This window comes from Rattus rattus, chromosome 3, assembly GCF_011064425.1.
Source record: "Rattus rattus isolate New Zealand chromosome 3, Rrattus_CSIRO_v1, whole genome shotgun sequence".
NCBI lineage: Eukaryota > Metazoa > Chordata > Mammalia > Rodentia > Muridae > Rattus > Rattus rattus.
Window position 1 is genome coordinate 14,829,137 of NC_046156.1, and position 13,837 is coordinate 14,842,973.

The window sequence follows — 13,837 nt, forward strand, 5'->3', positions numbered from 1 at the left end:
AGCAAGTTCCAGGCCGACCAGGGTTACATGTGAGATCCTGCCTCAAAAGAAAACAAGCGAGCTTTTTGTGGGGATAAATTAGGAAAAGATAAGAAAATGGGAGCTAGGAAGAAGGCTCGTCTGACAAAAACCCTCGGCAGCAAGGCCTGACAACCCAAGTTCCCAGAACCCGGGGAGGAAGAGAGAGTGGACTCTCAAAGGTTGTCCTCTGACTGCCACACATGCAGCACAGCATGCCAGGGACCATGCACCACATGCAGCACAGCATGCCAGGGACCATGCACCACAGCATGCCAGGGACCATGCACCACATGCACCACAACATGCCAGGGACCATGCACCACATGCACCACAACATGCCAGGGACCATGCACCACAGCATGCCAGGGACCATGCACCACATGCAGCACAGCATGCCAGGGACCATGCACCACAGCATGCCAGGGACCATGCACCACATGCACCACAACATGCCAGGGACCATGCACCACATGCACCACAACATGCCAGGGACCATGCACCACAGCATGCCAGGGACCATGCACCACATGCAGCACAGCATGCCAGGGACCATGCACCACATGCAGCACAGCATGCCAGGGACCATGCACCACATGCAGCACAACATGCCAGGGACCATGCAGCACAGCATGCCAGGGACCATGCACCACATGCAGCACAGCATGCCAGGGACCATGCAGCACAGCATGCCAGGGACCATGCAGCACAGCATGCCAGGGACCATGCTCAGACACATCATGCACACAGTAATGACGTTGATATTAGTAGTAAGTAAAGTATGTTGGGGAAACAGTTAACTCAGCATGGCGTTGGTGCACAGCACTAGACACAGTTACTCCGCTTCTTCACACCCCACACTCATAACTTTATGGTGCACTCTGTTTCCATTCAGTTTATCTCACTGACACGAGGGTTGTCACACACAGCAGGACGGCCGCTTGAAAGTGGAAGAGTGTCCACTTTTCTGATGCACATCTATATAGAGTGTTGTTAACACATAATGGCTGGGTTGAAGGCTCCTTATTTAGATGAGATCCTGTCTGCCTGATTATAGAATTAACTCGTTGCAATGTGGGACACGTAATACGAACAAGTAATGCTTCTCTGGACTCCAAAACTTGAACGTGTTTCCACCAAAAACAGCTTTGTAGCTCATAACCAAAGCATTCAAAAGACTGAAGCCTCAGAGTTATGGATTAAGTTCAGCCTGAGCTGTATGGAGAGATCCCATTTAAAAACAAAGACCTTTGACGTTGCATGTGGTGGGGCACACCTTTAATCCTTTAAAACCTGTGCACTGGATGACAAAGGCAGGAGGATCTCTGTGAGTTTGAGGCTAGCCTGATCTGCATACTGAATTCCAGGACCGGTAGAGCTATGTAGTGAGACCCTGACTCAAAAATAAACAAACGGAAAACAAAAATTCTTTGACCTAAGTAGAAACGATGACTCCTTGTGCTAGGGAAGCAGACAGGAGCAGAAGCTGTGAGGACCAGGAAAAGAGGCTACTTTAACGGCTACCATTAAAACTGTACATTCTAAATAGATGACCTTATTACGTATGAGTCATGTCTTAATAAAGCACTTGTATTCCCTTCTGAAGTAATCAGTTACAAACTGAGTCCATGTATTACCATCAAGACAAAGTAAATGATCTGGCATCCGTGGGCACAATGTGATTCTGTAAAATGTGAACCAATGTGCTGGGGGGGATGGGTTAGTGCACTGGCTGCTCTTACAGAGGCCCAGGTCAGCTCCCAGCACCCACGTGAGACAACTCCACCTCTGGTAACTCTAGCTCCGGGAGATCTGAGGCTTTCCTCTCGCCTCTGCAGACATCACACCCACACAAAGTCACACCCAACCACATACAAATGCAGATAGTTAAAACCAAAGCTTTGAGAACGTGCAATGCAGAAAGGCCTTGTCTCAGAAAGGCTGAGTTTCAGGAACATTAAGATGTTGCCATTGTCTCCCGTGGTATCCGGACTTTGCACCTCCTACCTGGTCTTAATTTTCAAAAGACAATAACACAAGCTTTCTTTTAGCACAATTTGTTTTTGGGATATTCGACCCCAAAAACCTACAGTCACATCCGCAGCCACAGCCACAACCACAAGCACCACCAATACAACCCCCCAACAACCACCGGCAGAGAAGAAGAAAGAAGAAACCATTGAAATTCCCTTTGATGTGCCCTCGACTTTCTTGCACCTAGATCTCTCCTGGAAACCCCTGAGTAGAGTAAGTAACATGGGCTTGGCTTCACCCTATACACCACACATGTTACATACATCACACCCATGCACCTACCCTCCGAATGAAGATTGGCTTGGGTTAACATGGGACCACGAGATCTGTGAATTCATCCATCCATCCATCCATCCATCCAACAAATTCCCTGACTGACAGTGACTGGTGCTTGCCTAGACCAAACCAGACACACGAATCACAGTGCACTTGGCTGGGATGAGAGTTCTTGTGAACGTGAGACACAGTTTATAAATGGCCACAAGGTGGTTCTTTAGCTGCATACTGACTCCTTGAAAATTGGTAACTACTTGGGTGCACCTAGGAAGATTAATTTTCCCCACGTCCATAGGAAAAGAACTGTGCCCATTTTGAATCTCTGTAGTAAGAAGGGATGCTATAATATTGCTGACCACACAGAACTGAGGAGGCATTGGATTTAGCTTGAGCCAGCCATTCGCCTTCAGAATAATACGGCTGCAGCTGTGGGTGGGCCTCCTCTTTAGAATGTGTAATTCTAATCCAAAACTTAGTATTTATCTTTTCTTTTGATTTATGAATATCACGTCAACATTACTGAGTGGTTTGCTCCCAGAGAAGGAGCTTGGAGGGGTGAGAATATTTCTGAAGTAACTACGGAAGAACAGAAAAGAGAATGTTAGAAATTGTCTGGGGTAGGGAGCTGGGGAGATGGCTCAGTGGTTAAGATCAGCTGCTGCTCTTGCAGAGGACCTGGGTTCAATTCTCGGCACTCCCCTGGTGGCTTCCAACCATCACTTACTCCAGTCCCAAAGCATCTGGTGTCCTCTGTAGACTTCTGTGAGCACTGTGCATACACACTATGCACAGACATACATACAAGCCAAACACCCATACACATAAAATAAATCGAAAAGAACTTTTTATAAAGAAAGGAAGAAAAGAAGTTGTCCGGAGGAGCGGGGAGACTTGCTGCCTTGTGAATAGTGGAAGCAAAACAAATGAATACTTGAGTGCACCAAAGAATAGTGGATAAACATCCAGAAAGAGAAAGCTGGGGAGACAGGCTTAGGGGAAGAAACCTAAGGGTCTTTTGTCATTCTGGCCAGGACACACGATGCTGGCACAGGGCCACATCTGTCATTCAGGGTCAAGTATGTCCCTGATGGGGCCCGCACCCATCCAGGAAAAAGCAAGGTCTCTTCCTGAACCTTTGTCCTACCGAAAGCTTAGGGAAGAAGGGTAGTAGTCCCTTGGTTGTTATCTCACAGTACAACTCGGAAAGGTGAGTTTTGGGATATAATATACAACACATAGAGAAAGAAAATAGCACTTTGGGGTTGGGAAATGTGTCGCCAGGCAGGCTTCCCTTGGTAGCCTGGTTTTAGAAAGAAGGACTGGGTGCTTTTCATGGGGAAAAACAACTGGGATAAAGGAGGATGGGGTGGGCGGTGGCGGGGTGGGGGGTACAAGGTCGGTTTCTAATGATCTAGAAGCAGAAGAGACAGGACAAAAAAAAAAAGCCAAGGGTTTTCTAAGAATTTATCTTTCTTTTATTTTCTTCCAAAAGATAAAACTGTCCAAGGGTGAAACAAGTTTAGACCACTGTCCGACCAAGCTGAGCCTGGGCGAAGACCCCGCTCTCTGCAAAATACAAGGTAACTAAGGTGCCTTTGTCTACCACAAGGCCATCTTGGAGCATTGCTGTGGATTTGTGTCTAAAGTGAGTCTCTTGCCAGAACTGTCTGACTCATAAAGAGAATTCAGCTAATGACACCTCCAAGATAGACGCTTATAATGAGGCTGGAGAGATGGCTCACGGGTTAAGAGCACTGTCTGCCCTTCCAGAGGTCCTGAGTTCAATTTCCAGGAACCACATGGTGGCTCACGACCATCTATAATGAGATCTGGTGCCCTCTTCTAGCCTGCAGGATTCATGCAGGCAGAACGCTGGATACATAATAATAAATAAGTCTTTTAAAAAATTAAAGAAATTTATGAGAACGTATATCTCTTTATGAGAGAGATAGCTTATACTAAAATCATCAGAAGACAGAGAGCATGATGGAATTCTGGTTCAGTTCTGTAAGCACTGCCTCTGTGTGTGTGTGTGTGTGTGTGTGTGTGTGTGTGTGTGTGTGTGTGTGTGTGTGTGTGTGTTCTGTCTCCTACCTTTGTTGGTCTTGAACTCCTAGACTTGAGTAGAACTTCTCCCTCAGCCTCTGAGTTCAATAGCACCATGGATACATGCCTTCAGGGCAGCTTCTGCTTGTTTTGAAACCTCATGCCATTGCCTATTAAGGAAGAGATCGTTTTCTTCAGGGCTATGTCCTCTCACCTTGTCCATGCCCTAGTGGATGGCCCTATACCATCCTATATGTACACGTGGGTGGCACTAGCTGGAACCAGCGTGTAATAAAGGAAAAAAGGGCATAGCATAAAGTTAGGAGATGCTAGAAGTTGAGGGGTGGGTGGTGTGGTGGCTAGTGTTACGTCAGTTTGACAGAGCTTAGAGACATCAGGGAAGAGGGAACCCCATCTGAGAAGATGGCTCCATAAGATAGAGCTGTAGGCGAGCCTGAGGGACGTCTTGTTTTAAATCAGTGATTGGTTGGGGAGCGTCCAGTCCTTTCTGGGTAGTGCCACTCCTGGGCTGGTGGTCCTGGGTTCTATTAGAAAACAGGCTAAGCAAGGAGTGAGCAGCATCCCTCCCTGGCCTCTGTATCATCTCCTGCCTCTGGGATGCTGCCCTGTTTCAGTTATTTCCCTAACTGCTGTGGATGATGACTGCACACACACAAGTGTGAGTGGGAGAAACCCCTTCCTCCCGAGCTACCTTCGGCTGTGGCGTTTTTAATCCCAGCAACAGTGACCCTAGCAAAGGCAGGCGGATAGGATGGAACTACATTGTATACTTGAAGGAAATGTTCAAAGAACACATAAATATAACACAATTTTAAATGAGCGAAGCCCACCTAAAGAATGGGTAGCGTTCAGAGAATAATTTTACAGAATGAAACTTATCTGGGGTATACCAAAATACATTATGAGACACAAAGAAACAAATTTCTGTAAGTTAAAACTTCTTATTAGTAGTTTCACAGTGCCATGATAAATCAAACTGAATGAGAAAAAAAAATAAAAAGGTCATTTTTAAATCGAGCTTGGCTCGACCCATGCTCTTTCAGAATGTGATTGAAGGGCACATCCAACCTCTCAAAACCCTCAAAGTAAGCTTTGCTGAGCGCTCCGGCTGGAAATGCACACAAAAACGTATAAAGCTAAGTAGCAATTGAAGCATTTTCAGACACTTGCCTTGCCCCCAAAGATTTGGAATTTTGCAAAATTTCCAAAGTGCGGTTAAACAAAAGGAGATCTAAGTAAAAAACGGTTATTTTAAATTATTTTTACTCATTCACTTTACATCCCACTCACTGCCCCGCTCCCAGGCACCCCCTCCAACAATGCTTCCCCCATCCTCCATTCCCCTTCTCCTCTGAGTGGGTGGGGGCTCCCCCTGGGAGGATAGACAGCGTCACTTCCACTAAGATGAGACAAGGCAGTCCAGCTAGAAGAGCACATCCCACACACAGGCAACAGCTTTGGGGACAGCCCCGCTCCAGTTGTTCAGGACCCACCCGAAGACCAAGCTGCACATCTGCCACATGTGTCTGGGGAGGCCTAGGTCCCAGCTCCAAGGAGATATATACACATACATTTCTCTTTGATGTAGTTAATGCCCAGTTGGATTTGGGGGAATTTTAAGAACACAGCATGTTTGTTTCCCTTTGGTGTCCAAAGAAACATTTTAAAGGAAACAGAGTCTTCCTCCTTTGGATTCAGTTTAACCATTATAATTGCTTGAGATCCATCTGTGGGTCTGGGACTGTGCTAACTGTGCTAACAGAACGCATGCCTTCATTCTGTGGGTCAGGGGCTGTGCTAATATTGCATGCGCTTTCCTTCATCTAACAAACACTCATGAAGGTCTCGCTGTGAGGCTAGCGTGGTGAATAGAGCCAGATGCCAATGCTTGCAACAACCTGCAAAGCCGGGAATTTTCACTAGTGTTCTATAATTAGGAAAGCCAAAGCCAAGAGAGGTTAATGCAACTTGCCGATCCATTATCTTGTGCTAAATATCTTCGTATGTTTTCCTTACTGAGTAGCCCAGGGTGGCCTGGAATTCTCTATGTACTCTAAGCTGACTTCCTTTTCCAGCACCCTCCAGCCCAGCCTCGGAAGTACTGAGTTGCAGATGTGAGCTTTCACCCCCAGCAACCTATTATCGGTTTTTAAAACTGGGTAGATACGAGCAGTCATGACGATGCGCAGACTATCCAGTTTAGACACAGAGATCATTACATTCTTTTGAGTGTGTAGAGTTTTATTCAACTTAATAATTTTGCTGTGGAATAAGAGAAATAAGGTATATTGTACATTAGTAAAGAACCTGGGCGGCTCGCACATGCACACCAAGGAGACACCACCACAGCCACCATCCTGAGAACATCCCTCACTCCCAGAAGTGCCCTTTGTCATCTGTCCTAACTTCCTGCTACTCTGTATCAATTTGCATTTTATACAATTCTATACTAATTATTCAGAGTATGCACTCTCCTTTTTTAACCGGCTGTCTATTAAAATTGTTTCTTTGTCTTGTTTGTTTGGAGGGGACAGTTTGTTACTATGTAGCTCAGGCTAGCCTCACACTCACAATCCTCCTGCCTCAGCGTTCCTACTGCTAGGATTACAAGTGTACACTCCCACAGTCAGCTTTGGCTGGCCATTTTTTTTTTTTTTTTGTTCTTTTTTTCGGAGCTGGGGACCCGAACCCATTGGCTGGCCATTTTTAATTGGAAACATTATTTATGGATTTATCCACGTTACCTCTATCCCTAGCTCGCTCCTTTTCATTATAGACTATCCTGCTTTGCTTCTCTGTTGCCGTGATAAAACACTACGACCAAAAGTACCTTGGTGAGCAAAGTCCATCATCCAGAGAAGCCAGGGTAGGAGTCCAAGACAAACACCAGTAGTGGGAACTGAAGCAGAGAACCCGGAGGAACGCTGCTTACTAGGCTTGTCTCCCGGGGCCCATGATTAGCCAGCTTCCCCGACCCAATTTCCTAGGAATGATGCTGCCCACAGTGGACTTCAATTAGCCACTAAGAAAATGCCCGGCAGGCAGGCATGCCCACAAGTCATTCTGCTGGAGGCGATACTTCGGTTGAGGTTCCCTCTTCCCAGGAGTCAAGCTGTCAAGCAGGATTACCCATCACACAGACTACTATTTCATTGTATAGATACACCCTGTTAGAGGTGTCAGTTCAGGTGTCCCTGTGTTCTCAGTGACAGTTGATACATGGTTAGCTCGTTTCTGTTAGTGTTTGTTATTGTGTCCCAGACCCTAGTCTTTTATCCAGTATATGATTGTGGAATGTTTCTGTCTAGCTTGTGCTATGTTGTCTTGTTCTCTTAATAGTCTTTGCAAAATCAAGCGTTTCCAATTCTGAGGAAGTCCAATTTATCATTGGCTCTTTTGAGCGTTATAAATGTGGGCGTTGAGATCCAAGACATCTTTGCCTAACCTAAGGCCGCAAACCTTTTTCCCTAGGTATTTCCGGTGTTTCCCCTTCAGACCTATGATCTCTTTTGAGTTAAGTTTTATCTGGCATGGGTTGTGGATCAAGCGTTTTGTTATGTGTGTGTTCCTACACTCTGTTGAACACTCTCTCCTCTCTCCACAACTGATGTGTATGTTTGTCAAAAGTCACTTGCCCAAGCTGGGTATGGTAGGTAACACCTATCATCCTAGCACTGGGGAGACCGCAACAGGGAAATGGCTTCAAGTTCAGGTTCAGGCTGAGCTACTTAGTGAGTTCCAAGCCAGCCTGGACTATAAAACAACGAAAGTCACTTCTCTACAAGTTTAAGTGTGCTACTAACATTTGTCTATGTGACAAACAGGGACCAGACTCTGTCAAAAGCTCTCTCTGCATCTTTTGAGATGATTTTATATTGTAAGCAATTCAGGGGATGCTTTTATAGAGAGATTTATGTATATCATATACTATATATTATATATTTTATATATTACTGTTTTAAGCTTGTTTACATGGTCAATTATATTAATTTTAAAATCTATTTCATATATATACGTATATATGAAACAAGAAGGGAACAATTGTTTTTACTTATGATCCTTTTTCACCTGAGAAACTTTTTTACACAATCATATACAGACAGACAGATAGACACACATATATACATGTATATATGTATGTATGTATGTATGTATGTATGTATAAAATTAGTATACAAATCAAGTATTTACCGATAATAAAACAAAGAAATATTTTTGAAACAAGTCTTTGGCGTGTTTATGGGTGAATACATGCATCTAAAATGTAGTTTATCAAAGATGAGGACAGAACTGCATATTGAGAAGATGAATGTGTGTGTCGGTTTGCACAACAAAAACGGTTGAGTGCTGACAGTAATAAAGCAGTGGAATTCTTTAAATCCACAACTAAACCATTGTGCTCACGTGAAAGCAGAAAACTGTATGCACAGTAAAAACTGTAATTCACGGCGCACAGGAGTCTCAAATTAGAGCCCAGGTGTTCCAGGCGGCGATGCTGGTGTCAGGAGGCAGGTCAGCATTGGAAGTACCAGGCATCACTGCTGCGTACTGGGGACCAAGGCTGCACTGCGGCCACACAGGCGAGCAACACAGGAAAGGCTCAAATCCCATTATGTGTTTGATTTTGAATTACCCTTTGCTCAGTTCTCCTTCAAAAGCCCTTTTAATTTGGGGGTGGGAGTGGGGGTGGAGGTTGAAACAGGATCCGTTTGTGTATTCTTGTCTGTCCTGGAACTCACTATGCAGACGAGCTCACAGAGATCCACCTGCCTCTGCCTCCTGAGGGCTGAGATTCAAGGTGTGTGCCCAATGCCTGCATCAGAGACTTTTACTGATTTTTACTAATGCCCAGCCCCAGGCTCAGATAGGATGGGGGGTCATGGCCCCAACTTCAAGAAGCTGTGTACAAGGCCCAATCAGCTAACAAAGCAAGGATGCTCCCATCGGTGAAGGGACACGTTCCAACGCTTACTATACCCGATCCGAACCACAAAAGCACAGAGTTATTCCATAGACAAGACAAAGTAAGAAGTTAACAGTCCTATTAATAAAAAGCAGAATTATGACTGGATCCTGGAATAAAGGGTCCGTGGGTCAGTCCCTGAAAGTCCTAAGTTGTGCTTCCGGGTTTTCACTTGAATGTTTCCACAGCGTCTCTTGAGCCTACCACTGCTTTCAGACTCTGGGATCATTAATAAGTTAAAGGGGGAGGGGTGGAAGAGGGAGTGCTGTCACCTGAGCTCAAGCATGGCAGTCCTGCAGAAGCCTATCTGATTACCAAGGTGGCCAAGTGGCTGATGGGCAGGTGGCATGTGCAACATGGATGGGGGGCTCCCTGGACAAATCATACCTTAGCAGCACGCAAGCAGACAGCGCAAGGCCTCATTGCTCTAAGGGGGCTGCCATACAACCCAAAACTCAGAAGTGCTTCGACTTTAGGATTTTCCACTTGCTGTTCCCTAACGTCAGCTGGCCTCTAAGTGACTAACTGAAATTGCGGAAAGCGTTTCACAGATGGCAGAGGCTCCTTGCTGAATTCCAGTCTCCTTGTCTTAGCAACTGCTTAGGGAAAGACTGTGATCTTCGACGGTTGGCATGAGTCTGACTCTCTTTACTGCGTTCAGCTGGTGCTTCAAGTGTTTTGTAATTCTGTCTTTAGACAAATAAATCCTAAAAGCAATGTTTCTTTTTCTTTTGTTTTTTCCTCCCTCCCTCCGTCCCTCCCTCCCTCTCTCCCTTCCTTCCCTTTGTCTTCCTTTTCTTCCTTCTCTTCCTTTCTTTAATTCTTTCTTTCAAGCACTTAGGACTTCACACTTGCTAGATGCCATGTGCATTCTATATTGAGTCAACAAGTAGTTCTTAAACTCCCACCGTCCCAGACTCTAAGAGCACAATATTGAAAAGCACAGGCCTTGGGGCTGGAGAGATGGCTTAGCCCTCAAGAGCACTTCCTGCTCCTCTGTAGGATCCTGGTTCCGTTCACAGCACCTGTGTCAGGTGGCTCACAACCCCCTACTCCAGCTTCCTGGGCTCTCACACTCTCTTTTGGATGTGCACGTGACCGTACGCACATAATTTAAAATCATAAATATTTTTAAAGATAAGTCTCTTCACAGACATAATATTCTGGTGGGGGCAGACAGGAAATACATGTGCACGCACCTAAGGAAAGCTTTTTAAAGTAAGCAGCTAATAGAACACCCTTAGGTTGTCAAACATGAAAACGCATCATCCCAATATTTTCTTTCTGCACAACATGGTTTTACATCTTACTTTTAAAGAAAAGCACTTGGGATAAATCATCATAGGAAGAATAGACATGTCCCCAGCAGAAACACAAGTAGGGCATCCAGAAATTCACGTTGCAGGCAATTCCATGGGCTCAGAGAGCTCTGCGACGTCCCGCCTCCTGTGTGAGTAACCAGCTTTAATAGTTTCATTAGACATCACCTGAGGTTTGGACGCACCGCCAGCCAAGCTGTTCTGACCAGTCTCTGATCTGTCCAGTAGAATGCACACACAACTTCCCCGGGGCATTTCTATTGATCTGACACTGGATTCCTTGGACCATAAATTACAAGCCTCTGTCGAACCTGCCCACTTTTTCTGGTACTCTGTCGCCACCTAATGACCAAGGACTTTTTGCCCATCATTCTAGAATCCAGAAGAGTTCTTGGTTTGTGGATATAATCTAGTAATTTTTTAAAAAAAAAAATTCTGAGTGTATTACTTTTTAATTTAAAAATATTCTTCATATAATATGATCATGGGTACCCCAGCTTTTCCAAGATATCTCCCACCTCCACACCCACCCTTTCTTTCTTCTCTCACTAAAAACAAAAAGAAAACCAGAATGAACAAGCCAGAATAGGAAACAAACAAAAAAACAGAAAAAAAAAGTGACAAAGGGGGAAAAACAACAAAAAATACAGACATACACACACACACACACACACACACAGAGAGAGAGAGAGAGAGAGAGAGAGAGAGAGAGAGAGAGAGAGAGAGAGAGAGAGAGATCCCATAAAAACACAAAATCAGAACTCACGTAAACAGAAGACCTGTAATCAGAACTCACGTAAACAGAAGACCTGTAATGTCAAAAAACAAAATCAAAACAAAAACAAAAACACCTAGACAAAACAGTCAGAAAAAAGCAAAAACAAAACAAAAACCAAAAAAACTCTAAAATACCCAATGAGATTCCACTGGAAAACTTTTTTTTTCTTCATTTGTGAGCAGTTGTCGGCTGGAAATAGCTCTGGGTTAGGGACGGGGACTTGTGTCTCCTTAGACTCCTTCAGGCCCTGTGCGTGCTACCACAGTCTCTGAGAGTCCACACAAGTATCAGCCCTGCTGTGTTTAGAAGACCTTCCTCCCTTGGGATTTAGTGAGGGATTCCATTCAGGATTGGGTGTTCTAAGATCTCACGCTCTGCACACTGTCCATTGTGGGTCTCTGTGCTCCCATCAGCTGCAGGAGGCGGCTTCTCCGATGACGACTGAGCCGGGCACTGCTCCATAGAGGCAGTGGGATGTCATTAGGAGTCATTTCTTTCTGGCTGCGATCCTTTAGCCGAGCAGTAGTATTTGTGTTCTCCGTAGGTGCCTGGCCTGTCTAGTCTCAGGTTCTTGGACAACCAAGCAGCATCAGACCTGGGTTCCCTCTCACAGGGGTCAGGCTTGAACACAGTCAGATAGTGGTCGGTCACTCCCACAACATTTGTGCCACTACTGCACCAAGCATGTCGTGCAGGCGGGACCGTCACTAGCTGAACAGTTTATAGCTGGGTGGGTGCTCACCTCTCTCCTACAGTAGCATTCAGAGCATCGTCCAACACCACGAAATGAGTCAGCAGGGGTGAAGGCCGTAGGCAGACACCAGCTGGACCTCTCCATGAGAAAACCGTATTTTAACAAGGAAGGCTTTAGTCCAACAGCTTTTGAATTCCTTCAGAGAGGCCGTCAGAGCCCACCATATGCTTTTTAAGTAGCGGCGTGGTGGTGATGAGTGGATTCTGGCGCGAACGGTCTGTGTTTAAAACCCACACTTTATTATTGGACCAAGTAAATAACCGTTTCCCTTTATGCCTTACCTCATCCCTGTCCTGTCTGGGGAAAAGGCAAAAAGATAAAAGGAATATATAACAAAGGTATAGAACAAGGGGCACTGTGCAGATATGTTAATCCAGGAAGATACGCAGTTCAGTGCCTGGCGTGGAGCAGGTGTTCAATAAAAATCAGTTGCAGGAATTACTAACACCAAAGAGGTAAACTCTGTGGTGCATGATAGTAGCTTTGAGTTCATTAAATATCCAAAGTTATCCCACTCATGGTGGAGTAAGTGCAGTTGATGGAGATATTCTTCTCTGGCCTTTTGGACGCCACAGCATGAAGCTGCTGTATTTAAGCCACCAAGACGGTTCAGGGGGCACAGGGCTGACAGCACAAGCCCGAAGACCTGAGCTTGATCCCTGGAACTAACGTGCCTGAGGGAGAGAGGGGATGTTTAGAGTTCTCTGTGGCTCAGCACTTAAGAGCACCAACTGCTCTTCCAGAGGTCCTGAGTTCAAAATCCCGGAAACCACATGGTGACTCACACCCATCTGTAATGAGATCTGATGCCCTGTTCTGGTGTGTCTGAAGACAGCGTATGACAGTATGCTCATATATAATAAATAAACAAATAAAGTTCTTCTCTGATTTCACACTTGCTGCGCACATGCGCGTGCACACACATACCCAGACTTTTTGAACACCCCACTATTTTGTTGATGCTACGCCCTCCTTAGTATTTGTGTGTCTCCTATCTCCCCACCTCTTCTATTTCTCCCACCGTGTTAAACATGGCGATTCCTTTTGTAAACTGTTCGTCTCTTTCTATGCATGTGAGTGTTTTGCTTGTGCGTATATATATGTACCCCACATATGCCAGGTCCCCCAGAAGCTTACCTGGTACTGGAGTTACGAATGGTGCTTAAATGCCACGTGGGTGCTGGGAACCGAGCCCAAGCCCTATAGAAGAGTAGCACGTGTTCTTCGGCACAGAGCCACCTCTCCAGTCCCAGGATACGATCCACTTATTACAAAGCCTGTTTTATGTGTAGCCACAGAAATTTCCCTAGAGAGAGAAAGAGCAGTTCCTCTGCAGTGTTTACCTTTGAAAAACGTGGCGTTAAATATGTTTGGTATTTGATTCGTGTTTTTCTCTATTTTCCAAAGCTTAACAATATTTATAGACTGTACACCATAATAACTCTGCTCTAAAATAAATTTATATCAAATATTTGGAAGAAAAATCCTGGTATTTCGACCTCAGCTTTAACGTGTAATATATAGTATGACATAGTTGGTGGTCTGCGAAGGAGGAGGGAGGGTCCCTGCTAACCCGACCTAGTCACTGCCACACTGGGAAAGGAATGAATGGAACAGATGTGTGTGGA

General features: G+C 45.2%; 1 protein-coding gene across 1 annotated transcript in view; it reads left to right on the forward strand.

Moving 5' to 3' along the window:
* Wdr63 (WD repeat domain 63) overlaps window positions 1–13,837 on the forward strand; it is a 58,755-nt gene that overhangs the window by 28,993 nt on the left and 15,925 nt on the right. Inside the window, exons 15-16 of the mRNA XM_032897212.1 lie at window positions 2,070–2,265; window positions 3,821–3,908. Of these exons, the coding sequence (XP_032753103.1) occupies window positions 2,070–2,265; window positions 3,821–3,908 (284 nt within the window). The remainder of the gene's footprint in view (window positions 1–2,069; window positions 2,266–3,820; window positions 3,909–13,837) is intronic.